The sequence below is a fragment of the Eptatretus burgeri genome, chromosome 4 (genome assembly GCF_056783735.1).
Source record: "Eptatretus burgeri isolate ZD-2024b chromosome 4, Ebu_testis_v1, whole genome shotgun sequence".
Classification (NCBI taxonomy): Eukaryota; Metazoa; Chordata; class Myxini; order Myxiniformes; family Myxinidae; genus Eptatretus; species Eptatretus burgeri.
This window is the reverse complement of record NC_140964.1, coordinates 51,523,710-51,551,692: the sequence shown is the minus strand read 5'-3', so window position 1 is coordinate 51,551,692 and position 27,983 is coordinate 51,523,710. Positions and strand designations below refer to the sequence as shown.

At 47.3% G+C, this 27,983-nt stretch overlaps 2 protein-coding genes across 2 annotated transcripts in view; one reads left to right on the top strand and one right to left on the bottom strand.

Moving 5' to 3' along the window:
• LOC147028049 (uncharacterized) overlaps positions 1 to 27,983 on the bottom strand; it is a 250,584-nt gene that overhangs the window by 203,299 nt on the left and 19,302 nt on the right. The window lies entirely within an intron of this gene.
• Positions 25,686 to 27,983, top strand: part of LOC147028048 (inactive phospholipase C-like protein 2) — a 244,568-nt gene continuing 242,270 nt past the window's right edge. The window contains exon 1 of the mRNA XM_085878035.1: positions 25,686 to 26,119. Within this exon, the coding sequence (XP_085734161.1) occupies positions 25,808 to 26,119 (312 nt within the window). The 5' untranslated portion in view covers positions 25,686 to 25,807. The remainder of the gene's footprint in view (positions 26,120 to 27,983) is intronic.

Genomic DNA, 27,983 nt, shown 5'->3' with positions numbered 1-27,983 from the left:
AGACACTGACCTCAAGAAGAGGATCATCACTCATTGTATTGGTCAAATTAGGCCTATTGAACAGGTAGGATATTAAAAAGAAAACCAAAGATGTTCTCATAGTACAAGATCAGAGGATTAATGAAATGATGTGCTGTATGTGATGGTGTAGGCCCTATGTGTATGTGTAAACAATGTGTTGTACATGGTATTAGCATGGCCATGCAATGCCACATATATGAAAAGTGAAAGTGCTCTGCATGCTCAGTGGCTATAAATAGTTAGTGTTGGCTCCCTTCAGTAAGTGTATGTTGTGTGAGGATAGCGGGCATCTTTAATTGAGTACAGATTAGGCTCCACACCCGGTATACTGACCCTTATTCATAGGCCTAGCCCTGGAACAAACTATAAATCAAGAAGCGAAGAGTCGAGGAGGCATCATCGGCTATCGGCTTTCGGCTTCACCCTTCGTAAAGGGGCACTTCTGCGCTGGCTGATGACACGACATGTCACTAGGGAATACTCGGAGTCTTTCAAAGACCTTTGCTAATCTGGTTCAAAAGCAAACCTTCATGAGGAGCTTGGAAATGCACGCATGAACAAGGACAAAAACGATCTGAAGAACATGAAAGAATACATAGTCCGCCAGTGTAAAAATCCGTTTAATCGAGATGAGGTACCAGAATCACTTCTAAACATCACCACCGGTCAAATGGTATCTCAAGAAGTTGAGAATTCTCTGAAGTGTATTGCAGAAAAAGGAAAAGCAGCCTATGAGGACTTCGTCAAAGAAAGAATTGGGATCGAACATTCCAAGAGTTTCTAGGACCCCTTGAAGAAAGAAACTGTGTTGACATTTTCAGATATGAAGAAGGCACTCATCAATGACAAGGACCGGAAGCTGATCATTGATACTGAGGTGTTGTTCAGGCGGCTATTGGCTGTCTCACAGAGTCGTAATGTCGATTTGAGGATGGCACTTTGTTACGAACTGGCCGCCATGCCACCAGCACTCTTCCATGAAGATGGGTCGATGAGGAAAACTGCAAAAGCTGACCTTACCAAAAATCTTGAGGCAAATTGTGCGGACATTCTAGCAGAGCTGCCACAAATCTCGGCAATACCTGAACCCACATCATCCGCATACATAATTTATGGGATGGCTATGATTCAGAGTTTGGATGAAAATCACTTCACAACATTCAAAGATTTAACTGCAAGAGTTCAGAAACGACTATTACGACTTTTCAGGAATCCTTCATTGGATATCAGTAGCATTACAGTAATCTTTGATCGCTATGATGTCGAGACATCAATCAAATCATCCGAAAGGCAGCGGAGGGTGCCAACAACGTGGTACTAACATACCAGATTCAAGGAGGCAGACAGGTTCCAAACTACTGCCAGTTTCTGAAAAGTGGAGGCAACAAGTCCAGCCTAGCAAACTTCATCTCTCAACATATATTGGACAATTACGAACAATTATCAAACGAGAAATCAATTATTCTGGCCAGTGGTTTCGGTGATGGCAAGCTGGTGAAAGAAGTACAACAACTCAGAGTGTCATCCATTGACTCTCTTCAGAGTACACAGGAGGAAGCAGATACTTGGATAATTAATCCTCCATGCAGTCAGTCTCTCACGTGATCATTCAAGGGTCATTGTTCGCTGTGATGACATGGATGTCCTGGTACTCTTGATCTACTATTCTCGTAGAAAACAGCTGACTGACAAGTTATACATGTACGCTGGGCATTCTGGAAAGGAGAGATACATTCCAGTCCATGAGATAGTTACTCAGTTAGGACCGACTGTTTGTGAGTGTCTCCCTGCCATCACTGGGTGTGACACCACCACATGTTCTTTCAACAGAATTGGGAAGCAAACAGCTTATTCTACACTGATCAAGAATACACAAGCATTGTAAAATATGAAAGGACTTGATGTGGATTTTTTAAACCCACCTTGTTGTGATCGTTGTCCTCCTGAAGGATTCTAACTGGCCGATTGTGGAATCCTATTTGACTTCAGACAGAGTTTAACGTTTGTCCGATTTGATTATAAAATCCTACAAAAACCCTATCGACACTGATAAAACTGATGTCCACACAAGTCCTTCCTTGTGAAACAATTTATTTCCTAATTATACACCATACACTTCTCACCCTTGTACAATGAACTTAAGAATCCCCATTGATTGCAATATTATTTGGTTCTATTTCATTTATTCTTACTTTAGTTAACAGTTAGACCAACCCGATTCAATTCACTTCTACATTACATCAGAGAGTTTTATTCTAACTTGGTACTTGGTCAGTTCCAAGGAGTACAAGCCACTGAGAAACTATACTTCCTCACGTGCTTGTACTGAGAACAATGTGCCTTTCAAAATATTTTATACTACCATGAGAGAGAGGTTGGGGGATATTCACCCAGACTGTAGAAGTGTCTTTTAGACAAAAAGCCACTTCGTACATTTTCTAAGCAAAGGTTCATTTATCAGCTCGGTCACTCTACTCCAGAACAACACATTTCTTATCATTTAGGGCAAAAGTCTTTTGGCCAGAAATGACAGCCAATTCAATTTGCAGCATAAAAGTTACATTTATGAAACTCCATTTGTTACAATTTAAAATACATTAATATAATTTTTTCCCCCACAGACTTCATGAGGCTGATATAGACACTTGTGTTTCATTGTCATGGAAATTTGTGCTTCTGATGTATGGCAAAAAAGGCAAAGACTTGGATTCATTGAATGATCTACATTTCCATTTGACCACGACCACAGACAAGCCAGCATCTATGCTTCCCCCAACCGAGGATGCATTCAGGCAGCACATCCTATGGGCCAAGTATCAAACCAACATTTGGTGCGACAGCCATGTTGCAAACCAACCGTTGATATCACCAGTTGGTCATGGCTGGTCCTCTTGTGAAGGTGGAGGAATTACCCAGACTATGTATACTCAAGATTCCGCTCCAGCTGAGGTTCGAGACTTAACACACCTCCACTGCACTGACAAAAACTGCGAAAACGGGAAGATGTGCCCTTATGTCCTTGCAGGACAAGAGTGCATTGACATATGCAGCTGCACTGACTGTAAAAATCACAGTAATGTCGTACAACAGGAAAATGAAAATGCAACAGAGATAGACACTGTTTTTGATATTTAGATGCATGGCCATCTGATTTCAGATGTGATCTTCTTCTTCTTTCGGCGAGCTTCCGTTAGGGGTCGCCACAGCGGATCAACCGTCTCCATTTCGCGCTATCCTCCACATCTTCCATTGACACTCCAACCACCCGCATGTCCGCTCTTACCGCATCCATGAACCTCTTCTTTGGCCTTCCTCTTCTCCTCCTGCCTGGCGGCTCCATCTTCATCATCCTTCTCCCGATATACTCCGCTTCCCTCCTGTGCACATGTCCAAACCATCTCAATCTCGCCTCTTTCACTTTGTCTCCAAACCGTCCTACCTGCGCTGTCCCTCTAATGTACTCATTCCTTATCCTGTCCATCCTCGTCACTCCCAACGAGAATCGCAGCATCTTTAACTCTGTCACCTCCAGCTCCGCTTCCTGTCTTTTTGTTAGTGCCACCGCCTCCAAACCATACAACATAGCTGGTCTCACTACCGTCTTATAAACTTTCCCCTTCACTCTTGCAGCTACCCTTCTGTCACAAATCACTCCTGCAACTCTTCTCCAACCACTCCATCCTGCCTGCACTCTCTTTTTCACTTCTTTCCCACACTCTCCGTTACTTTGGACAGTTGATCCCAAGTATTTAAACCCATCCACCTTCCCCACCTCAACTCCTTGCAACCGCACCATACCACCACCCTCCCTCTCATGGACGCACATGTACTCCGTCTTACTCCGACTGACTATCATTCCCCTTCTCTCCAGTGCGTACCTCCACCTATCGAGGCTCGCCTCAGCCTGCTCCCTACTCTGCCTACAGATCATGATGTCATCCGCAAACATCATAGTCCATAGAGACTCCAGTCTGATCTCGTCCATCAACCTGTCCATCACCATTGCAAACAGGAAAGGGCTCAGAGTCGATCCTTGGTGCAATCCCACTTTTACCTTAAACCGGTCCGTCATTCATACCGCACACCGCACCGCTGTCACACTGTTTTCATACATATCCTGCACCATCCTCACATACTTCTCCACCACTCCCGACTTCCTCATACAATGGCACAACTCCTCTCTTGGCACCCTATCATAAGCTTTCTCTAAATCCACAAACACACAATGTAACTCCTTCTGACCTTCCCTATAATTCTCCATCAACATTCTCAAAGCAAACATCGCATCAGTGGTGCTCTTTCCTGGCATAAACCCATATTGCTGCTCACAGATCGTCACCTCTCCTCTCCACTGAGCTTCCACTACTCTTTCCCACAACTTCATGGTGTGGCTTAACAACTTTATCCCTCTGTAATTTCCACAGCTCTGCACATCACCCTTATTCTTGAAAATCGGAACCAGTACACTTACTCTCCACTCCTCCGGCATCCTCTCACTTTCCAAGACTTTATTAAACAATCTGGTTAACAACCCCACTGCCATCTCTCCTAAGAACTTCCATGCCTCCACTGGTATATCATCTGGGCCAACCGCCTTTCCACTCTTCATCCTCTTCATAGCAGTCCTCACTTCATCCTTACTGATCCACCCCACTTCCTGATTAACTATCTCCACCTTTTCCAACCTTCTCTCTCTCTCATTTTCTTCATTCATCAGCTCCTCAAAGTACTCCATCCACCTTCTCAATACACTCTCCTCGCTCGTCAGCACATTCCCATTTGCGTCCTTTATCACCCGAACCTGCAGCGCATCCTTCCCAGCTCGGTCCCTCTGTCTTGCCAATCGGTACAAATCATTTTCCCCTTCTTTTGTCTCCAACTTCTCGTACAGCTCATCATATGCCTTTTGCTTGGCCTTTGCCACCTCTCTGTTTGCCTTTCGCCGCCACTCCTTGTACTCCTGCCGACTTTCTTCATCTCTCTGGCTATCCCACTTCGTTTTCGCCAACCCCTTCTTCCTTATACTTTCCTGTACTTCCTCGTTCCACCACCAAGTCTCCTTATCTTCCTTCCTCTGTCCAGATGTCACACCAAGTACCTTCATTGCTATCTCCCTCACCACTTCTGCTGTAGTTACCCAATCATCCCACCCATCTTTACCACCATCCAACGCCTGTCCCACCTCCTCACTAAATTTCACGCAACAGTCTTCCTCCTTCAGCTTCCACCATCTGGTCCTTGGTTCAGCCCTCACTCTCTTCCTCAACCTCACCTCTAAAGTCATCCTACAGACCACCAATCGATGCTGTCGAGCTCCACTCTCCCCTGCCACCACCTTACAGTCACTAATCTCTTTCAGGTTGCATCTCCTGCTTAAGATGTAATCCACCTGTGTGCACTTTCCTCCACTCTTGTATGTCACCCTGTGTTCTTCCTTCTTCTTGAAATACGTATTTACCACTGTCATTTCCATTCTTTTTGCAAACTCTACCACTATTTGCCCTTCCACATTTCTCCTGTTGAGACAGTACCTTGCCATCACCTCCTCATCCTCTTTATTCCATTCCCCAACATGCCCATTGAAATCTGCTCCAATCACCACTCTTTCATCCTTGGATACACTCTCCACCACTTCATCTAACTCACTCCAGAAATCTTCTTAATACTCCATCTCACACCCCATATGTGGGGCATATGCACTGATGACATTCATCATCACCCCTTCAATTTCCAACTTCACACTCATCACTCTGTCAGACACTCTCCTTACCTCCAATACACTCTTGACATAATCTTCCTTCAGGATTACCCCGACACCATTTCTCCTCCCATCCACACCATGGTAGAACAGTTTGAAACCACCTCCAATGCTCCGAGCCTTACTCCCCATCCACTTGGTCTCTTGTACACACAGTATGTCCACCTTTCTCCTCACCATCATATCAGCCAACTCTCGCCCTATGACAGTCATCATCCCAACATTCAGCGTTCCAACTCTCACCTCCACACTTCTACCCTTCCCCCTCTCCCACTGCCTCTGGACTCGCCTTCCCCGTCTCCTTCTCCTCCTTCGCCCAGCAGTAGCACAATTTCCACTGGTACCCTGCTGACCACCGGTACCAGTGGCGGTCGTTGGTAACCCGGGCCTCGACCGATCCGGGATGGAAATTCGTTTTGTTGTCCGCATAATGATTTGGCATAGGTTTTTACGCCGGATTCCCTTCCTGACGCAACCCTGGTCGCCTAATACGACACACAGGGATATGGTACACCTATTCTAACCGGGGCATACACCGGGCCCAGTACAACTGGTACTCATTTCGCCGACCTCGGAAGGATGGCAGGCTGAGTCAACCCCCTGGTGTTTTCGACTTGGTTTTTTTTGTATATATATATATATATATATATATATATATATATATATATATATATATATATATATATATATATATATATATATATATATATATATATATATATATATATATATATATATATATATACATATATACACTCGGTGAATGCACCCGGCGCTGCCCGGATTCTTTTTGAATGAATTTAATCTTCTATACATATGTCTGACGCGAGCACAGTATCAGTTCCCTCTTGGGCCATGGCAGTCATAGGCTAAGGGGGTTGGTGAGGAGGAAACACACCCCCTCCCCCCCCCCCACGGCCGAGGGGCCTTGCCACATAGCCTATAACCTTCCCGGGGCCCATCTCGACATTTTTTGTTTCAGTGGTTAGCTCCTGTCTTTCACCTTTCAGGAGATTCGCACGTGCAGACAAACAAACAAACAGACAAACAAAAACTTAAAATCATATGTCAGATATATTGTATATGGCGTTGGCCCCATGTCAATTGGCTGAACTTGAAAAATTAACGTTACGAAATCAAGTGATGACGTCATGACGTCATTCGTCATAATTATATATATATAAATATTAATTCAGTGTCCCAAACTTTCCACTTCTCTCCGGATGTGAGACCCTTCTTCACACCCTGACAGCTTGGTTCATATATATATATATATATATATATATATATATATATATATATATATATATATATATATATATATATATATATACATATATATGTATGTGTTGTTGTCACATGCGCACTTGTCATGGAAGTGACAATATTTGCTTTGGTTGGTTTTGGCAGACTATCAAAAGCTTGTTTTCGGCTAATTTGAGCATTTTTGCGAATTTGAAGTTAAACACTCACTATTTCAATGAAATCACACGTTTTCGCTTCAGAATAGTGATGCAGAACAAAAAGTTGAGTCAGACAATGCTTTTGTTTGGTTTAAAAAGCTTGTTTTCGGGTAATTTGAGCATTTTTGCGAATTTGCAGCTAAAATACTCACTATTTCAATGAAATCACACGTTTTTGCTTCAGAATAGTGATGCAGAACAAAAAGTTGTCAGGCAATGCTTTTGTTTGGTTTAAAAAGCTTGTTTTAGCGTAATTTGAGCATTTTTGCGAATTTGCAGCTAAAATACTCACTATTTCAATGAAATCACACGTTTTCGCTTCAGAATAGTGATGCAGAACAAAAGGTTGAGTCACACAATGCTTTTGTTTGGTTTAAAAAGCTGTTTTAGGCTAATTTGAGCATTTTTGCGAATTTGACGCGAAAATACTCACTATTTCAATAAAATCACACATATATATATATATATATATATATATATATATATATATATATATATATATATATATATATATATATATATATATATACACATGTATAAATATTGTAGTAATAACGAACTGTACTTCATACATAGGTGCATAATACTGTTGCCGTTATTGGAACCACATTCCTTCAAAGCAAAGCAACCATCATAAGGTGGTCCAGAGACAGTTATTCCATTAATATACATTCAGATACTCCCTTCCCTTTTGTCTCGCGGGACAACAGGACAGTGCGTTGTATGTATCTCATACCTCGGTCTGTTTGCATCACTCTAACTTCATTTCTACTCTTCTTTTCTGTTTATTCCTGAGATAAATCCAAATTTGGGTCCTCGCGGAGGCCAACACGTGTTGCACATGCGCGGCCAGGCCAGGGGAGGGGAATAGGGAAACTGTGACAACACCACACGAGCATCGACAGCGTAGCTGCGCGGATACAGCGATACCCTCGAAAGAACCTCTGCCGCAAGCTTGAGATGATCGTCTGACGTTTCCAATGATCTGGGATGAGATTGCCGGTTGCATTGAAAAGGCATACGAACAAATATCCCTTAAAGAGGCTGCACGGATGTTGTTTTTCACAACACAGAAGCAAATGACCCAATATCGGCGAGAGCGGGCTGGCAGCTTGGTGCCAATAAGTACATCATCAGAGGCCGATAATAGAAAAACAACAACCACACCACATTGTACAGGACACAAGTGTGCAAGATACGGACGGCACGTTCTTTTCCCACTTCTGGATTTAATTATATCGGCATCCTCTTTTCCCTCCATTTCTCCATCTGATACTTATATCTATATTCTTTTTCATTCCAAACCTCCATCTAATTATTATATCGGATCGTTTCCCTCAATTCCTGACACAGATCGGGGTTGGCTCCATGCACACGATAGCAGAATCGGGCGAACGCGAGCGCTGACAACGTGGGCCGTGGCGGATCCGCACATACTGTACGAAACATGCTCGATGGCAGACAAACGTCATCACAGAGGTTGCCGATGACCTCCAGGGTTTCTTCCAGGTGAACGAGGTCTTCCCTTTGATTGGTTTCTAGCCATGGAAGGAAGCCCTTCCATGCCAGCCTCGTGAATGCTTCATCAGCTCATAGCACCAAGTTAAAATAAAACATTCATATGTAATACCCATTAGGGTCACTTCTGTGGCCATTTTCAAACAGTAACAAGTGAATACCTGAGACTCTGCCATCAGAGTCGAAAATCAACATATCGTGTAAGTGCCAAAAATACGAGGTATCATGGGAATTGGTTAAGCTGCTCAGTGGGAAAGGTTATCCTTGCTTTAATGTACTCCTCTGGACCTGATAAACAAATTCACACCCAGAATGTTTTGCCACCTCAGTTGTACCGATATCTGCTCTGGCCCATGGACTATGAGCCTTATATATAAGATATGGAAAACAAAATTGATCACTTGGCATTTTACATCACAAAAACTTCCAGCAAGATTTTACATCCAGCAAGACAAAATATGGTTCCAGTTTATCCCAATTTATTTCTGGTGTACAGAATACGGCGTGTTCCAGAAGAAAGCCTCACTTTGTGGAAATATCACCACTTTAAATTTCCCACTGTGGGTGTGCGTGCCGACGCTGTTAATTATGGACTCAACAGCCTCACGTACTCATCTCCTGGAACTGAACTCAGGCATTAAGATTTCAGTCATTTTGACTTTTATCTTTTCTGCAGCCACTTAGTACCTTGATCATGTAATTTAAATGAAAATATTGCATTAATATCTTCTTCTACTTCTTCTACTTCTTCCACTTCTTCTTGCATATGGCAGTTTGGCTGCTGGACAGCTATAATTTTGTTGGGGCATGACTATGCCGCTGATGCTGTGCTCCAATACGAGTACACTAGTACTGATTTTGCTGACCTCGGAAGGATGACAGGCTGAGTCAACCCCACATGGTGTTAACTCAACAGCCAACGGGGCTTGAACTTAGCACCCTAAGATTCCAAGCCAGCCACCCTAACCACTAAGCCAACACCAGGCTTAGTATCGCCTTATAGAGTGACAGAGTGCGGTGCTGCTTAAAATCAGCCACTACCCTTTCGACCTGCTCAGCTGTTGAATTAATACCAGGTGGGGTTGACTCTGCCTGTCAATCTTCTGAGGTCGGCAAAATGAGTGCCAGCATGCTGGTATACTGTGTCGGAGTGGCGACCCGTCCAGGATTGTCCCCAATAGCCAAGGAGACTGCTTAAGCAGCACCAACGCTCTGCAGAGAGTATGGTCCCAATCTCCTCTCCTCCTCCTTTTGACAAAAATGTGCTAAGAGCTCACGGGTCGCTTTATACGGGTTTGCATTTACCGAGCCGTGGGCAGACCAAAAAGGTGAAATGTGTTGTAAAATATAATTGCACATTTTCAGTGAGCCAGCTACCGACTGACACAAGGCCAACGCAGGCAAGTGGCCCTGACCTTTGTTCAAGTCGATCGATATACAGTATTCAATGACAGTGTGAATCTTGTAGAGCGCTTACCGAGTGGCTTATGCACTCAAGGAAGCACTCCAACAAAACGGTTAATGAGGAACTGCTGGCTTGGCAAGCGATTAGCGTTCTGTCATATTAAACACCTCCCGGAGACGCCTGAAATGTCAAAGTCCGAATTGGACAAATGACCCTTTGTGTAGCAGTTGGAACTGCTACTAAGTTCAATTCTGGAGCTTAAATTTTGTAATATGGTTCAGTGTAAGAGATTGTCGGTGATGACATTGGTGGAAATGAAAAAAGCCACGAATGCTGGCATCTCCAGGCATTTATAAGTATTGCAATGTATCCAGTGATTTGTAGCTACTAGTGCATGCCCGTAGGTGCGTGCCCGTACATGCGTGGCCGTACGTGCAAACAAAACAAAAAAAAACTTTCAAGCCGCGTGCCAGAAACAACAAACACACAGGCCATTCCTTCGCTCTCGCGTGCCCGTACGTGCAAAAAAAATCTTTCAAACAACCAGACAGGCCATTCCTTCGCTCTCGCGTGCCCGTACGTGCGTGGCCATATGTGCAAAAAAAATTTCAAACAACCAGACAGGCCATTCCTTCGCTGTCGTAAACGACGACTGGATTGGGGCATTGTGTTTAAGAAAATCGAGAAAATACAGAAATCAAGAAAGAATACAGTAAGTCGATAAATCGAGAAAGAATACAGTACTCGTCACTATCCGGAAGTTCGCATATCGCAGTTATGATTATTCGCAATTTAGTTTTAATGGCCAATTATTCAATTAGCGCCAACATATTTTGCCTTTTCGCAAGGAAAAACAGGGAGAGGAGAGGAGAGGAAGGGAGAGGAGAGGAGAGGAGAGGAGAGAAGAGAAAAAACCCGTAATGGCGAACGCGGCTGAGTTTCTCTTCACCATCGACCACGCTACGCAGCAACGCTTCCTGTCATTGGTTGATATAAAAATGCCGCAGCAACGGTTCCTGTCATTGGTTGGTAAATAAATAGCCATAACTTGGGAAGCACTTGTCCGATTAATATCAAACCTTGAAAAGGCACATCCACAGGTCCCCAGCAATATATCTGGCAAGTTTCAATTAGATCAGACCAGCGGTTGTCGAGAAACAGCGGTCACAGACACACACACAGAGATTGCTGGAATTATAGATAGATGATGATCAGGCATTCGGTATTATGAGTAAGGAAAGTGAAAAAAACAACTTTATCATGAAGAAATCGTTGTGGCCTCTTCCAAGTCGAGGCATTGTTGAACAGGCTCAAAAATTGGCGAATTATGACCCCATCGAGGGAGGGTGAAGTTTCTCAGGATGGTGCCTGATAAAGGATATAATTAAATAAGGCCGTTAATTATCTTTGAAAGAGGTGTTTTAATTAATTCAAACACCCAATTTTCAATCATGCACAAACCTTGGAGCTGTTAGACACACACACACACACTAACTTTACATGAACACACAACTGACTGACTGACACACCGACACACTGACACACTCTGATATTTATTAGTGTAGATTGATGCAGCATGGTGAGAGAGGGGAATGGAGATATTGGCTTATAGTGTGGATAGATGCATTGGAGATGGAGGGTTTATGGGGACATTTGCTTCTAGTGTGGATATATACATTGGTGGTAGAGGGGTATGGTGATATTGGCTTCTCGTGTGGATATATAGTTGAAATACATTGGTGGTAGAGGGGTATGGTGATATTGGCTTCTAGTGTGGATATATACATTGGAGATAGAGGGGTATGGGGATATTGGCTTGTTGTGTGGATATATACATTGGAGATAGAGGGTTATGGGGTTATTGGCTTGTGTGGATTTAGACATTGGAGAGAGAGGGGTTGGGGGATGTTGGCTTCTTGTGTGGATATATACATTGGAGATAGAGGGGTTGGGGAATATTGGCTTGTTGTGTGGATTTAGACATTGGAGATAGAGGGGTTGGGGGATATTGGCTTGTTGTGTGGATTTAGACATTGGAGATAGAGGGGTATGGGGATATTGGCTTCTAGTGTGGATATATATACATTGGAGATGGAGGGGTTGGGGGATATTGGCTTAATGTGTGGATATATATGCATTGGAGATAGAGGGGTTGGGGGATATTTGCTTGTTGTGTGGATATATACATTGAAAATAGAGGGGTATGGGGATATTGGCTTGTCGTGTGGATATACACATTGGAGATGGAGAGGTATGGGGTTATTGGCTTCGAGTGTGGATATATACATTGGAGATAGAGGGGTATGAGGATATTGGCTTCTCCTGTGGAGATATACATTGGAGGTAGAGGGGTTGGGGGATATTGGCTTGTTGTGTGGATAGAAACATTGGAGGTTGAGGGGTATGAGGATATTGGCTTCTCGTGTGGATCTATACATTTAATTGGAGATAGAGGATATAGGAATATTGGCTTGTTGTATGGATATATACATTGGAGATAGAGGGGTTGGGGGGGGTATTGGCTTCTCGTGTGGATATATACATTGGAGATAGAGGGGTATGAGGATATTGGCTTCTCGTGTGGATATATACATTGGAGATAGAGGGGTATAGGGATATTGGTTTGTTGTGTGGATATATACATTGGTGGGAGAGGGGTCTGGCGATATTGGCTTCTCGTGTGGATACATACATTGGTGGTAGAGGGGTATGGTGATATTGGCTTCTTGTGTGGATATATACAGTACATTGGTAGCCGAGGGGTTGGGGGATCTTCGCTTGTTGTGTGGATATATACATTGGAAATAGAGGGGCATGGGGATATTGGTTTTCGTGTGGATATAAACATTGGAGCTAGAGGGGTATGGGGATATTGGCTTGTAGTGTGGATATATGCATTGGTGATAGAGGGGCATGGGGATATTGGCTTCTCGTGTGGGTATATATATTGGAGATAGAGGGTTGTGGGGATACTGGGTTCTCGTGAGGATACGCACATTGGAGATAGAGGGGTATGGGGATATTGGCTTGTTGTGTGAATATATACATTGGAAATAGAGGGGTATGGGAATATTAGCTTTTCGTTTGGATATGTACATTGGAGATAGAGGGGCATGGGGATATTGGCTTGTTGTGTAGATATATACATTGGAAATGGAGGGGCATGGGAATATTCGCTTCCAGTGTGGATATATACTTTGGAGATAGAGGGGCATGGGGATATTGGCTTGTTGTGTGAATATATATATATATATATATATATATATATATATTGTTGCGGATTCCGCGCCCGCCGGCGTGCGAACGGCCACGTAACTCGAATCGCGGCACGTCGCCCACCGGACGGACAATCCAGTCGTGACCCTCTCGGACTAACGCCGGGAACCAGTCACGGGTGGACCTTTTGGTCTCACCGCGATCGAGCCAATCAGCCCCCGCGTGGGATAGGGTTGCTCGCCAAATTCGACCTACCTAAGTACCCACGCGGAGGGTAGACCGGGCGATCGCACCTCGCCGCAGGTCGACTTCGGACACGGGCCACTTAAGCGACCCGTTCCGTACTATCAGAATAACCGAGCGGTGTTATCGTCGACCTCGACGGTTCGATTAATTATCGGGCGTACTCAGCCCACTACCAACCCTTTACGTGAAGCAAGATGAGGGTTCAATGGGGGAAAAGACGAAGCGAAGCGGGAGAACAGTTCAACAATAAAGCACATTTATTCGCGGCACACGGGAAGCACACAAATACAATTCCACCAAAAGCACACAAAAAAAAGAAAACACAATTCCATTTACACAAAAAGCAAATGTAAAAGCGAAAACAATGCAGAGCTAATACCGACTACCGAGCACACGGCAACACTTATACAATTCTACTTCACAGACGGCGCCGACAACACATACCCAAAACCAAGGAAAAGAAACACCCTCAAGGATGAGGCGGGCCTGAGGCCGAGACCGGGTCGCGCCTACCCGTCTGGTGATGAGACGCGGAGCGGCGATGGCGCCGCAACCCGCGGGCCTCGTGGACGGTGTCTGGTAGGGGGTGGGAACGGGGCCCCCTTGGTCGCACTATCTCAGCGCGGGGGGAAACAGGAGGGGGTTGCTGATGCTCGGGGTATAGAGGAACTTTATTATCCCTGGTGTGCGTCTCCACCTCGGCCAGGTCGCGCTGCCGGCCTCCCTCGGGCGTGCAGCTCCTGGCACCGACGCGAGCACCCCCTCGTCTGCCTTCGCCGCTGCCGCCTCTCCGCCTCTGGACTCTCCACCCTGGACTCTTCTTTGGGCTCCCCTCGTTCGACTCTCTTCAGCTTCTCCAGCTACTGCAGGCTTCGGGCTCCAGACTTCCACACTTCCACACTTCCACACTTCCACACTTCCACACCCTTCTCACTCTGCTGACTGACGAACACCGTCCTTTTATCCCCCCGTAGCTTCGCCTTTGACCCCCTCCCTTTGACCTTTCACCTCGCTCCCCATTGGCCCGAGAAAAAGTGGGCGTGAAGGCTTTTTGATCCACAAATTTGCATATATCGATCGTTCTGGAGGCGGGGCCAAATCGCCCCTCGCTCACCGATTGGACGGCAAAAAGTGGGCGTGTGTCGTTTTTGATCCGTTTTTGAAGCACAAAATCCGTGATTTTGTACACGCTGTTCGACGCGTGCTCTGCACGAATCCAACACCGGTACCCACAGCGGGGCAAGAACGGTGGCGATGCTACGGTTGCGAGGTGTGATGTGAAGGTCGTGGCGGTTGTGGTGAAGCGGTGGTTGTGGTCGGTGGTTGATGTTGTGGTTGTGATCGTAATCATGGCGGTTGGTCCAAAATAAAGATAGTAAAAGAAAAACGACTATCCTGAAGAGTCGCAGCACGCATGAATAACATTTATTCCCACTAGACAACGGGTTTGGGCCTAACTACACATGCACTTACCGAGATACCTCACCTAAGGGACCTGAATGGTGGTTTGCGAATCTGGTAACCACAACACTACCCCCTCCCCTTTTTACAGACTCGTCCCGAGTCGTCAAATTTTCGTGTGCCATCATGTGTAGTTTTCCCCTAGTACATTTTACCTACGGATCCTTGAGTGCGACATTCATGGTATTCGTGTCCCCAAAATAAATAACCTGAGGGCTGCGTAACTATCTAAACAAACTCACTCACACGGACGACTTAAATAAAATTGCCGGCGCTAAGACAAACATGCCGGGGGCGCACTCATATGTACAGTACATCTTAACCTTAACTTACAAATTTTACACTAAACCATGGCCCAGGATCATTGAACTCTGCAAAAGAAAAGCAGTTAGCAGGGAGCCAGGCTGCCCACATGCAGTCTCTGACTCAAACAATGCAGGTGACAGGGAACGTGGCTGGCTGCTCACACGCAGTCCAAGGCCTTCCCTTTTGAACTGAACTCAGTGAACCACAACGGTGCTTGGGCTGCACAAACGCAGTCTCCGTGCCAGCTCAAGTGGCACACGCAATGAGCACAACGAATGGATGCATGGACACAAACACGGTGCACGGGCCGCCACTGCAGGCCCGTGTTGTAGCTGCCAACAGGGCAGTTCTTGCAGCTTGCAAACTGTTGCCTTGATCCTGGCGCACATGGAAATGAACAGGGGGGGCAAAGCAAAAATTGAACGGGGGCTGGTGAACAGGGGCAGTGGGCATGGCATGGCAAAGGCAGCAGGCAAACACAGCCCGCAGAAGAAGGCCGCTGCAGGCAAACTCAGCCCGCAGAACCAGGCCGGCACAGGCCTCGAAGAAAAACAGCCAGCAGATGAACCGGCCGGCACAGGCCTTGCAGTAACACAGCCAGCAGATGAAGCTGGCCAGCTTTTGCCGTCAGTGGAAGTTGGTGGAGGGAGTGCGGTGGTGCTGGCCACTTGGAAGGCGGGCTCGGACCTACCTACCCGTCTCCCTCCCAACCTATCGCCTTTGCCTGTCACTGTACATACCCACTCCCTTAATTTGTCAAACCCCAATTTAGCCCCAACTTATTTTTTTATTATTATTTTTTTTTCTTTTACTTCCCCACTATGAATCGTCCCCTAACCCCCTTTATCGTCCTTGTTCGGCTAACCTATCCTGTCACCTAGCCTACTCCCAACCCCTACGTTCCCTTCCCGGAGGGGAATAAGGGAGAGCTAACGTCCTGTGTCGAGGCCCAACGAAGCCTCAGAATGGCCTCCCCAGAGTTCGGCGATCTTAACACCAAGTGGGTCCAGCGGCCCACAACGACAGCGAGGGGATGGATGGTGCGGAGGGGTACATCTCCTAATCTACCCTAACCATTTAACTGTTAAACTACCCCGGGGCTTTCAACAAGCGCCTCTCGCTTAAACTATTGGTTCTAACAACCCAGATTCCCGTCGCCTGTGTTGGTGTCCTTACAATTTCGGGCCTCGCCCCCCAATTTTCTCTCCGTGCCCTCACACGGTCTCCTGGCTGGGACACGTGGCTCCCTTTGGCAGGCACGACCCTCTGCCGAATCTCCCGCTATGGCACCCCCGGGCACTACACTGCCTCCGAGCCTACCAGCTCCCTAACACCGGGGAGTGCCCCCCATGGCACCTCCCCTGAAACGCACACGTGGCAGGCCGGCCTCCCGGGCCCCTTTCCGAGGGTCACCCGTGCCCACAACACTGCCCACGCAGCTAATGGCGCCCCGGGCCCCCGCACCAAGCAGGCGCACCCGTGCCCACTACTCTATCCCGGCCCCCCATGGGCCCTTGGCCTACCGCGGCCGACTAGCCTGGTGCCCGGGGTACCCACTCAGCGATACTCACCTTTGGCAGCCACGCTCCCAAGCCCGTCAACAGGGCTCCTGCACCCCTCCAAATGGGTCTCGAGCCTACTTTCCCACCAACAACAAAACGACCTCCATTTTTCAATTTGACTAACCCCCTAACTCACTTTATACTGACCCCGGGGTCCCTTGGGCGGGAGTCACTCCTCCCCCCAATCACTCATCGCACCATGCATTCCCCATTCACTCCATACACACAGACCCGCTGGCCTCACTCACTCACCAAGCACATGCTTCCACTTCACTCACCAACTACTCTTCAACACACACACCACTGAACTCTGCCATCCTTTTAACTGCACCCCCTAACTAACTCGTGCTCCCACGTCGTCCCTTAAACTACAGCACGTTCCTTTTAACACTACGTAGCTAAGCTACGTCCCCTCTACACATCCACAAGTCTGTCCATGTCCTCAAATAATTCCATTTTATTTCCCAACCTAAATCTGGCTACAATCCCTCTAACTAATCCATTCCACGGACTCCATGAGGACTTACCCCTGCCCCATGAAGTCGGTCTAGCTAAGCTAACCCTTCCCCCTAACTAGTTTCCATCCTGTGCCCAGGTAAGGGGGTCTTTCACCCCTTGCCCAGGAATCCTGTACACCCGAAAGTGAGGCTTGCTCCTTTTTTTTTTTTCCCATGCGCAGCACCTGCGCGGCAACTCAGAGCTCGCGCACTTTGCACCTGGCCGTGACGTCATGCAGCTGCACGTGTTCCTCGTCCCTCCTTGGACGGGACCATCCGGCAGAGATACCCCTCCTGCCGAATTCCAACCCCACGTGCAGCCATGGCGTCACCGTGCGCATAAAAAAAAAACACAAGCCCCACGTCTCGAGGGGTTTCCCACGCGAACACATGTGCTTTGCCCGTTGGAGCTTAACACACACGATCGCGTGGAGAACCCGTCCGGTCCAAATCCATTTACCTGCCTAAACTTTGTCCGTCCGCGGGATCGGCAAATCCACCGCGTGCGTTTACGGACCGGGACTTCACTCTCGCAAGCGAGCACGTGGCGGTCTCGTGCGTTGCACAGCACGAACCGCGTGCTCACTGCTGGGTGAACCCGGCACGGTCCCCGAAACAACTACAGCCGCTACTCGGCTTTCTCTCCTCTGTCGCCGTCGTCGTCGCCATTCAACCCACGCACACCTGCGTGTTACGACGCACACAGTCCACTCCATCACATTCACACGGGGAGACGCGGCTGCGTGCTCCCGCATGCCAACCGACATCTCCCTCTCATACCGCTCTCTCACACACACGGTCTCCCTGGCACACAGCGACCTTGCACACGGCCGTTCACTCACGCACGGTGCCTCACCCGCACTCCGTGCCTCATCCACACACGCGGGGGCACTCACCCGCGGTACCTCACTCATACACACGGCGACACTCACACACGCGGTCTCTTCCATACACGGTGCCTCACCCACACACGCGGGGGCACTAACCCGCGGTGCCTCACTCGCACTCCGTGCCTCATCCACACACGCGGGGGCACTCAACCGCGGTGCCTCATTCACACACACGGCGACACTCACACACGGTGCCTCTTCCACACACGGCGTGCTGGGAAGCACGCACTCTGGCACCATCGCCACCACACCACTCACACACGGGGTCGCTTCCACACACGGTGCCGCACTCACACCTTGCACCACACACACAGGGACAACCACACTGGGGATTCGTGTCCCCACAAGGGTCTCCGGGGCCTCTATACCCCCCAAGCTCTCCGAGCACCCGTTCACAGCACTCGCCTCCTCAACCTCGCAAAGCACGACCGAACTCACCTGGTCGTGACTCGCCTCAAGGGGGCATACTCCCTCCCCTCGTTCCTGGAGGAGGCCATCCAGGTGCTCGCACTGGGTCTCTACCCAGTCCGCCAGCTCACCCCCATTATCCTCCACTACCTCTGTGTGTGTGTGTGTGTGCGTCACTTACCCCGTCTTCCTCGTGTAGTCTTTCCTCTATTTTTTCTATCTCCCGTGTCTCTGCCAACTCTTCACCCTTTACCTCCCTTGTCTCAACTCTTATTTCCTTTGTCACGGCCTTCATGCCCGCCTGCAGGCATCGGCCCATGTTCTGCGTCTCACCCCGTAGCTCTTTCATTTCTTCCTTCATGTTTGCTTCCATTCCGTTTATTTGCTGTGTATTCGCATCCATCGTCGTTTTCACTTCATTCATTTGCTTGTTCATTTCGTTTTTCAATTCATTTGTATTTGTATCCATCTTTTTGTTCATTTGTTGTGTATTCGCATCCATCTTTTCGATCATTTTCGCATTCATCTTTTCGTTCATTGCCGCCAGCATGGCGCATAGCTGGGCCATGTTGGATGCACTCAGCTGAGCCGTTTCGGCAAGGGTTGGGGAAGGGTTTTGGTGGAGAGGGGCGGGGGGAGGTGTCATACACCGCGGCCGCTGCCGCACCCACCTCGGGCCCTGGGTTCAGTTTGGCGAGTCCGTGTTCCTGCGCAATCAACATTTCCTGCTCGGGGATTCCATCCTGGACCATGGATCCTACACATTCTACATCCATTTCTAATACCCCCGGCTCCCGCTCGCCTTGAGACGCCATCTTGCTTCTCGTGAAGGGTTAATTTGCTCGCTCGTAATTTGGAGGGAATCGGGGGTCGCTTCTCTCACCCCTGGACCGATTCCCGTGAATTTAGCCGGAGACAGGAGAGCCTGTTGTCCCGCTCTCCAATACCAGTGCCGCGAGGAGGGCGATGAATTTGTATCGCACGACCTGACACCAGTGTTGCGGATTCCGCGCCCGCCGGCGTGCGAACGGCCACGTAACTCGAATCGCGGCACGTCGCCCACCGGACGGACAATCCAGTCGTGACCCTCTCGGACTAACGCCAGGAACCAGTCACGGGTGGACCTTTTGGTCTCACCGCGATCGAGCCAATCAGCCCCCGCGTGGGATAGGGTTGCTCGCCAAATTCGACCTACCAAAGTACCCACGCGGAGGGTAGACCGGGCGATCGCACCTCGCCGCAGGTCGACTTCGGACACGGGCCACTTAAGCGACCCGTTCCGTACTATCAGAATAACCGAGCGGTGTTATCGTCGACCTCGACGGTTCGATTAATTATCGGGCGTACTCAGCCCACTACCAACCCTTTACGTGAAGCAAGATGAGGGTTCAATGGGGGAAAAGACGAAGCGAAGCGGGAGAACAGTTCAACAATAAAGCACATTTATTCGCGGCACACGGGAAGCACACAAATACAATTCCACCAAAAGCACACAAAAAAAAGAAAACACAATTCCATTTACACAAAAAGCAAATGTAAAAGCGAAAACAATGCAGAGCTAATACCGACTACCGAGCACACGGCAACACTTATACAATTCTACTTCACAGACGGCGCCGACAACACATACCCAAAACCAAGGAAAAGAAACACCCTCAAGGATGAGGCGGGCCTGAGGCCGAGACCGGGTCGCGCCTACCCGTCTGGTGATGAGACGCGGAGCGGCGATGGCGCCGCAACCCGCGGGCCTCGTGGACGGTGTCTGGTTGGGGGTGGGAACGGGGCCCCCTTGGTCGCACTATCTCAGCGCGGGGGGAAACAGGAGGGGGTTGCTGATGCTCGGGGTATAGAGGAACTTTATTATCCCTGGTGTGCGTCTCCACCTCGGCCAGGTCGCGCTGCCGGCCTCCCTCGGGCGTGCAGCTCCTGGCACCGACGCGAGCACCCCCTCGTCTGCCTTCGCCGCTGCCGCCTCTCCGCCTCTGGACTCTCCACCCTGGACTCTTCTTTGGGCTCTCCTCGTTCGACTCTCTTCAGCTTCTCCAGCTACTGCAGGCTTCGGGCTCCACACTTCCACACCCTTCTCACCCTTCTCACCCTGCTGACCCTGCTGACCCTGCTGACTCTGCTGACCCTGCTGACCCTGCTGACTCTGCTGACTCTGCTGACTCTGCTGACTCTGCTGACTCTGCTGACTCTGCTGACTGACGAACACTGTCCTTTTATCCCCCCCCCCGTAGCTTCGCCTTTGACCCCCTCCCTTTGACCTTTCACCTCGCTCCCCATTGGCCCGAGAAAAAGTGGGCGTGAAGGCTTTTTGATCCACAAATTTGCATATATCGATCGTTCTGGAGGCGGGGCCAAATCGCCCCTCGCTCACCGATTGGACGGCAAAAAGTGGGCGTGTGTCGTTTTTGATCCGTTTTTGAAGCACAAAATCCGTGATTTTGTACACGCTGTTCGACGCGCGCTCTGCACGAATCCAACACCGGTACCCACAGCGGGTTAAGAACGGTGGCGATGCTACGGTTGCGAGGTGTGACGTGAAGGTCGTGGCGGTTGTGGTGAAGCGGTGGTTGTGGTCGGTGGTTGATGATGTGGTTGTGATCGTAATCATGGCGGTTGGTCCAAAATAAAGATAGTAAAAGATAAACGGCTATCCTGAAGAGTCGCAGCACGCATGAATAACATTTATTCCCACTAGACAACGGGTTTGGGCCTAACTACACATGCACTTACCGAGCGAGATACCTCACCTAAGGGACCTGAATGGTGGTTTGCGAATCTGGTAACCACAACAATATATATATATATATATATATATATATATATATATATATATATATATATATATATATATATATATGTATATATATATATATATATATATATATATATATATATATATTAGATAGAAGGGCATGGGGATATTGGCTTGTTGTTTGAATATATACATTGGAGAAAGAGGGGCATGAGGATATTGGCGTGTTGTGTGGATATGTACATTGGAGATCGAGGGGCATGGGGATATTGGCTTGTTGTGTGAATATATACATTGGAAATAGAGGGGCATGGGTATATTGGCTTGTTGTGTGGATATGTACATTGGAGATAGAGGGGAAGGGGGATATTGGCTTGTTGTGTGAATATATACATTTGAAATAGAGGGGTATGGGGATATTAGCTTTTCGTTTGAATATGTACATTGGAGATAGAGGGGCATGGGGATATTGGCTTGTTGTGTGGATATATATCTATATATTAGAGATAGAGGGGCATGGGGATATTGGCTTGTTGTGTGGATATATACATTGGAAATAGAGGGGCATGGGAATATTCGCTTCCAGTGTGGATATATACTTTGGAGATAGAGGGGCATGGGGATATTGGCTTGTTGTGTGGATATATATCTATATATTAGAGATAGAGGGGCATGGGGATATTGGCTTGTTGTGTGGATATATACATTGGAAATAGAGGGGCATGGGAATATTCACTTCCAGTGTGGATATATACTTTGGAGATAGAGGGGCATGGGGATATTGGCTTGTTGTGTGAATATATACATTGGAAATAGAGGGGCATGGGTATATTGGCTTGTTGTGTGGATATGTACATTGGAGATAGAGGGGAAGGGGGATATTGGCTTGTTGTGTGAATATATACATTTGAAATAGAGGGGTATGGGGATATTAGCTTTTCGTTTGAATATGTACATTGGAGATAGAGGGGCATGGGGATATTGGCTTGTTGTGTGGATATATATCTATATATTAGAGATAGAGGGGCATGGGGATATTGGCTTGTTGTGTGGATATATACATTGGAAATAGAGGGGCATGGGAATATTCGCTTCCAGTGTGGATATATACTTTGGAGATAGAGGGGCATGGGGATATTGGCTTGTTGTGTGGATATATATCTCTATATTAGAGATAGAGGGGCATGGGGATATTGGCTTGTTGTGTGGATATATACATTGGAAATAGAGGGGCATGGGAATATTCGCTTCCAGTGTGGATATATACTTTGGAGATAGAGGGGCATGGGGATATTGGCTTGTTGTGTGGATATATATCTATATATTAGAGATAGAGGGGCATGGGGATATTGGCTTGTTGTGTGGATATATACATTGGAAATAGAGGGGCATGGGAATATTCGCTTCCAGTGTGGATATATACTTTGGAGATAGAGGGGCATGGGGATATTGGCTTGTTGTGTGGATATATATCTATATATTAGAGATAGAGGGGCATGGGGATATTGGCTTGTTGTGTGGATATATACATTGGAAATAGAGGGGCATGGGAATATTCGCTTCCAGTGTGGATATATACTTTGGAGATAGAGGGGCATGGGGATATTGGCTTGTTGTGTGAATACATATATATATATATATATATATATATATATATATATATATATATATATATATATATATATATATACATATATATATATATACATATATATATATATATATATATATATATATATATATACATATATATATACATACATATATATATATATATATATATATATATATATATATATATATATATATATATTAGATAGAAGGGCATGGGGATATTGGCTTGTTGTTTGAATATATACATTGGAGATCGAGGGGAAGAGGGATATTTGTTTGTCGTGTTGATGGCTGATGGATTTTCGGGGGTTGGTACAACGCAGGAATGATGGGCCGAATGGCCTCCTCCTGCGCTGGAGTCCCTCGTGTCGTTGTGTGGACTGCGTAGTCCTGTGTAGTTGTGTGTAGTTGTGTGTAGTGCGAACTGTGTCGTTGTGTGTACTGTGTAGATGTGTGTAGTTTTGTGCTGTGTGGTTGTGTGTTCTGTGTAGTTGGGTGTAGTTGTGTGTAGTTGTGTGTAGTGCGAACTGTGTCGTTGTGTGTACTGTGTAGATGTGTGTAGTTTTGTGCTGTGTGGTTGTGTGTTCTGCGTAGTTGTGTTCTGTGTAGTTGTGTGTACTGTGTAGCTGTGTGTAGTTGTGTGTACTGTGTAGTTGTGTGTAGTGTGTACTGTGTTGTGTGTACTGTGTAGTTGTGTGTACCATGTAGTTGTGTGTATTTGTGTGTACTGTGTAGTTGTGTGTACTGTGTAGTTGTTTGCTGTGTAGTTGTGTGTAGTTGTGTCTACTGTGTAGTTGTGTGTTGTTATGTGTACTGTGTAGTTGTGTGTATTGTGTAGTTGTGTGTTCTGTGTAGTTGTGTGTACCGTGTAGTTTTGTGTACCGTGTAGTTGTGTGTTCTGTGTAGTTGTGTGTAGTTGTGTGTCCTGTGTAGTGCGTAGTTGTGTGTACTGTGTAGTTGTGTGTTCTGTGTCGTGTGTACTGTGTAGTTGTGTGTATTATGTAGTTGTGTGTCCTGTGTAGTTGTGTGTCCTGTGTAGTTGTGTGCTGTGGAGTTGTGTGTACTTTTGTGTACTGTGTAGTTGTGTGTACTGTGTAGATGTGTGTAGTTCTGTGTAGTTGTGTGTACTGTGTAGTTGTATGCATTGTGTGTACTGTGTAGTTGTGTGTACTGTGTAGTGTGTAGTTGTGTGTAGTTGTGTGTAGTGTGTAGTTGTGTGTACGTTGTGTGTGTAGTTGTGTGTATGGTGTAATTGTGTGTAGTTGTGTGTATTTTGTAGTTGTGTGTTCTGCGTAGTTGTGTGTACTGTATAATTGTGTGTAGTTGTGTGTTCTGTGTAGTTGTGTGTACCGTGTAGTTGTGTGTTTTGTGTAGTTGTGTGTACCGTGTAGTTGTGTGTTTTGTGTAGTTGTGTGTACTGTGTAGTTGTGTGTAGCTGTGTAGTGTGTAGTTGTGTGTACTGTGTAGTGCGTAGTTGTGTGTTCTGCGTAGTTGTGTGTACTGTGTAGTTGTGTGTAGTTGTGTGTTCTGTGTAGTTGTGTGTCCTGTGTACTTGTGTGTAGTGTGTAGTTATGTGTACTGTGTAGGTGTGTGTATTGTGTGTTCTGTGTAGTTGTGTGTACTGTGTACTGTGTAGTTGTGTGTATTGTGTGTTCTGTGTAGTTGTGTGTTCTGTGTAGTTGTGTGTACTGTGTGGTTGTGTGTATTGTGTGTACTGTGTAGTTGTGTGTAGATGTGTGTACTGTGTATTTGTGTGTTCTGTGTAGTTGTGTGCTGTGGAGTTGTGTGTACTTTTGTGTACTGTGTAGTTGTGTGTACTGTGTAGATGTGTGTAGTTCTGTGTAGTTGTGTGTCTTGTGTAGTTGTGTGTTCTGTGTAGTTGTGTGTACTGTGTAGTTGTGTGTATTGTGTAGTTGTGTACTGTGTAGTTGTGTGTACTGTGTAGTTGTGTGTACCGTGTAGTTGTGTGTACAGTGTAGTTGTGTGTTCTGTGTAGTTGTGTGTACTGTGTAGTTGTGTCCTGTGTCGTGTGTACTGTGTAGTTGTGTGTATTGTCTTTGTGTGTCGTTGTGTGTACTGTGTAGTGTGATTGGATTGTACGTGTATCTTCATTATCGATCAAATCCGCCCTGCATGTGACATCAACACCCAACGGTGGATCAGGCCACCGATTTATTGTCCCTGGGAGAACAGGGCAGGGATCTATAACTTGGCCTCGGTACCGACAGACAGTGGCCTACTCTTTTCATCTGTCGATTGAAAGCATCCTCGCTGATGCGCGCGTGCTGAGCACGCAGTAGGGGTCGCTGCGTGTCGGTTGAACAAAGAGAGGGGCGTGGCGACGAGAGGCTCGTGGGTGTATGTGGGCGTGGCGATGATTGGATCAGGGTGGGTGTATGTGGGCGTGGCGACGATTGGATCAGGGTGGGTGTATGTGGGCGTGGCGACGTGAGGCTCGTGGGTGTATGTGGGCGTGGCGATGATTGGATCCGGGTGGGTGTGTGTATGTGGGCGTGGCGATATGGAGTCGGGGGTGTGTGGGCGTGTCTCTCCCCAGATTGTGCTCGCGGTGGGAGGGAAGAGGGAAGGAAGTGTGTGGTCTCGCAGTGGCGACGCGCGCACGGGCCGACTATGTGAGCGCATCGAGGGGAGCTGCGTGTTTCGTGCTGTGTCCTGGGACCATGGCAGAGCGGGACGTCGGGCTGGGCACTCCGGGCGCCTCTCGGCCTCGACTTTCTCTCAAGACGTCAGTAGCGAGAACCCCGGACGCTGCCGTGTCTAACGGACGCTGTGGTAGCCCCGTGGCCGTGCAACAGCAACATAAGGCAGCTGAGAGCCCCGTGCTCAACATGCCGCTCCAATGTCCCTCGCCCAGTTCGGGACAGCACCCTGAGGACGCGTCGTCGTCGTCGAGCCCGCGGGATGACCCCGGATCAGCTGGACAGACTGCTCGGGATGGGAAGTGCCTGCCCCGTAAAGCGAGTATTATCAAGGTATGACACTTAAATCGCCAACACGGACACTCGGACGTTTCACAAGGTGGGGGCGGGAGGAATGGGGGAGAGGGATGTGGGCTCCTTGGAGTTTGAGGTGGTGGGAAGGGGGGGTGGATAATGAGGGTTCCTCTGAGGGTGAGGTGCAGGGGTGGGGGGGGAGGGGTGCTGTTTTCTGGCGAGAGGGGAGAGGGGAGAGGGGAGAGAGGGCCTTTGTAGGTTGAGTTGTTCACGTGAGGTTTGTGGGTGATCTGTGGTCTTCCTGACCTGTTACATGAGGTGGGTGGACGTGGGTGATGGCAAGCTTTCTTACTCTCCTGTGAGAGCTGCACATGTTGTTATGTTGTTGTTGGGGTTAAATGGAAGAACATTTTATCAAGGTGATCTTGTTCGTGCCAGTGGCATGGAGACGTGGGTCATGTTTATAACTTCAGGTGAGGAAGTACCTGTAACATTCTCAGTGACCTCTTGTGGTGGGTATTCCAACTTTTCTTTGAGCTCGAGTCTTGTGCAAGAAATTCTGGAATCCTTGAGAGGAAGCGACTCGGACAACAACTTGCATCAACGACACGATTTGTAAGCACACCCTTGCATCGTTGGAACGCTGTGAACAAAAAGTTAGAAATTTATTTGTTTTGATGAAATGTTCTCTGAAATTGCTTGAGATGCACGAACCCCCTCCGTGCCATGGTCCGTGCTCGTCCTTTTCGGTCCCACCGAAGTGGCAGCGAATTTTTCTGTCGAGCTGTTCTCTTAGTAACAGGTGGTTACTTGTTTCTTTGTTTCTGCAGTGGTCGAGGTATTCTTCAGTCTTGAGGGGACTATTCTGGCCACATGGTGTGGGAATTGGGAAGGGGGGGGGGTGGGTTGTTATGGGGATCAGTGTGACCACTCCTCATTTTCATAAATGCCAGGGTGAGCCAATGAAAATAGCCAAGAATTCACAAGGTTTTGGAAAAGCGATGATAATAGAAAACGAATAGCCAAGATCTTGTGAAAAAAGCCAAAGAGTGGTCACACTGATGGGGCGTTGGTGTGAAGGGGGTTACCGGGTTCAAGTGCAAATTGGTCTACATGCTTCAAACTCTCGTCTGGTTCATTTGGTGGCTTTGTGATGGTAATTGCTGAATGTTTTGTTTTAAAGTTACTGCAAGATCATTCTTCATTTACTTTGCTTTGAAAAACATGGTGTTGGCTTCGCGGTTAAGGTGGCTGACCTTGGACTTCAGGGTCCTGAGGTTCGAGCCACGTTTGGTGGGGTTGACTCAGCCTGTCATCCTTCCGAGGTCGGCGAAATGAGTACCGGTGTTCGAGGGTAATAACCATTCGGGGTAACCTGCGTCGGAGTGTCGACCTGTCCACAACTGTGCTCCTTGCCAATGAAACTGCCTCGGCAGCCCTCTGTGCCTTTATGGCACGAAAGGAATGGAATTATCATTATTATTATTATTATTATCTGCTTTAAAGTTATATCCAATATCCATGATGTTGGTCATTCCATATTTTTTTTTTCATCCGTTTGTTTTGAGTCTTAACACCTGAGACCTGCTCTTTCACGCGTTTAAACAAAGCATTAGGCTTGATGGAGTATCGATGTACTTTAGAGGCGCTTATCATGGTGAGTTTCATCTGAGATGCTTGTACAATGGTTCTCCTGTTGCATTTCGGTTGAAGTGACAGAAAACGTGGCTGCCAAGTTTGACACCTCCGTGTGAGGATCATTGATTTGTCTGAGAACTGGGGTCGAGCCTGTTGGTGACCGGCTGAGTGAGTGGTTGTGCTGATTTAGGTCCTCTAAGTTTCAAGGTTGTGTCTGAAAGCTTGGCTTGTGATTCTGGAGCTTTGATTTGAGCTCAGCCATTAC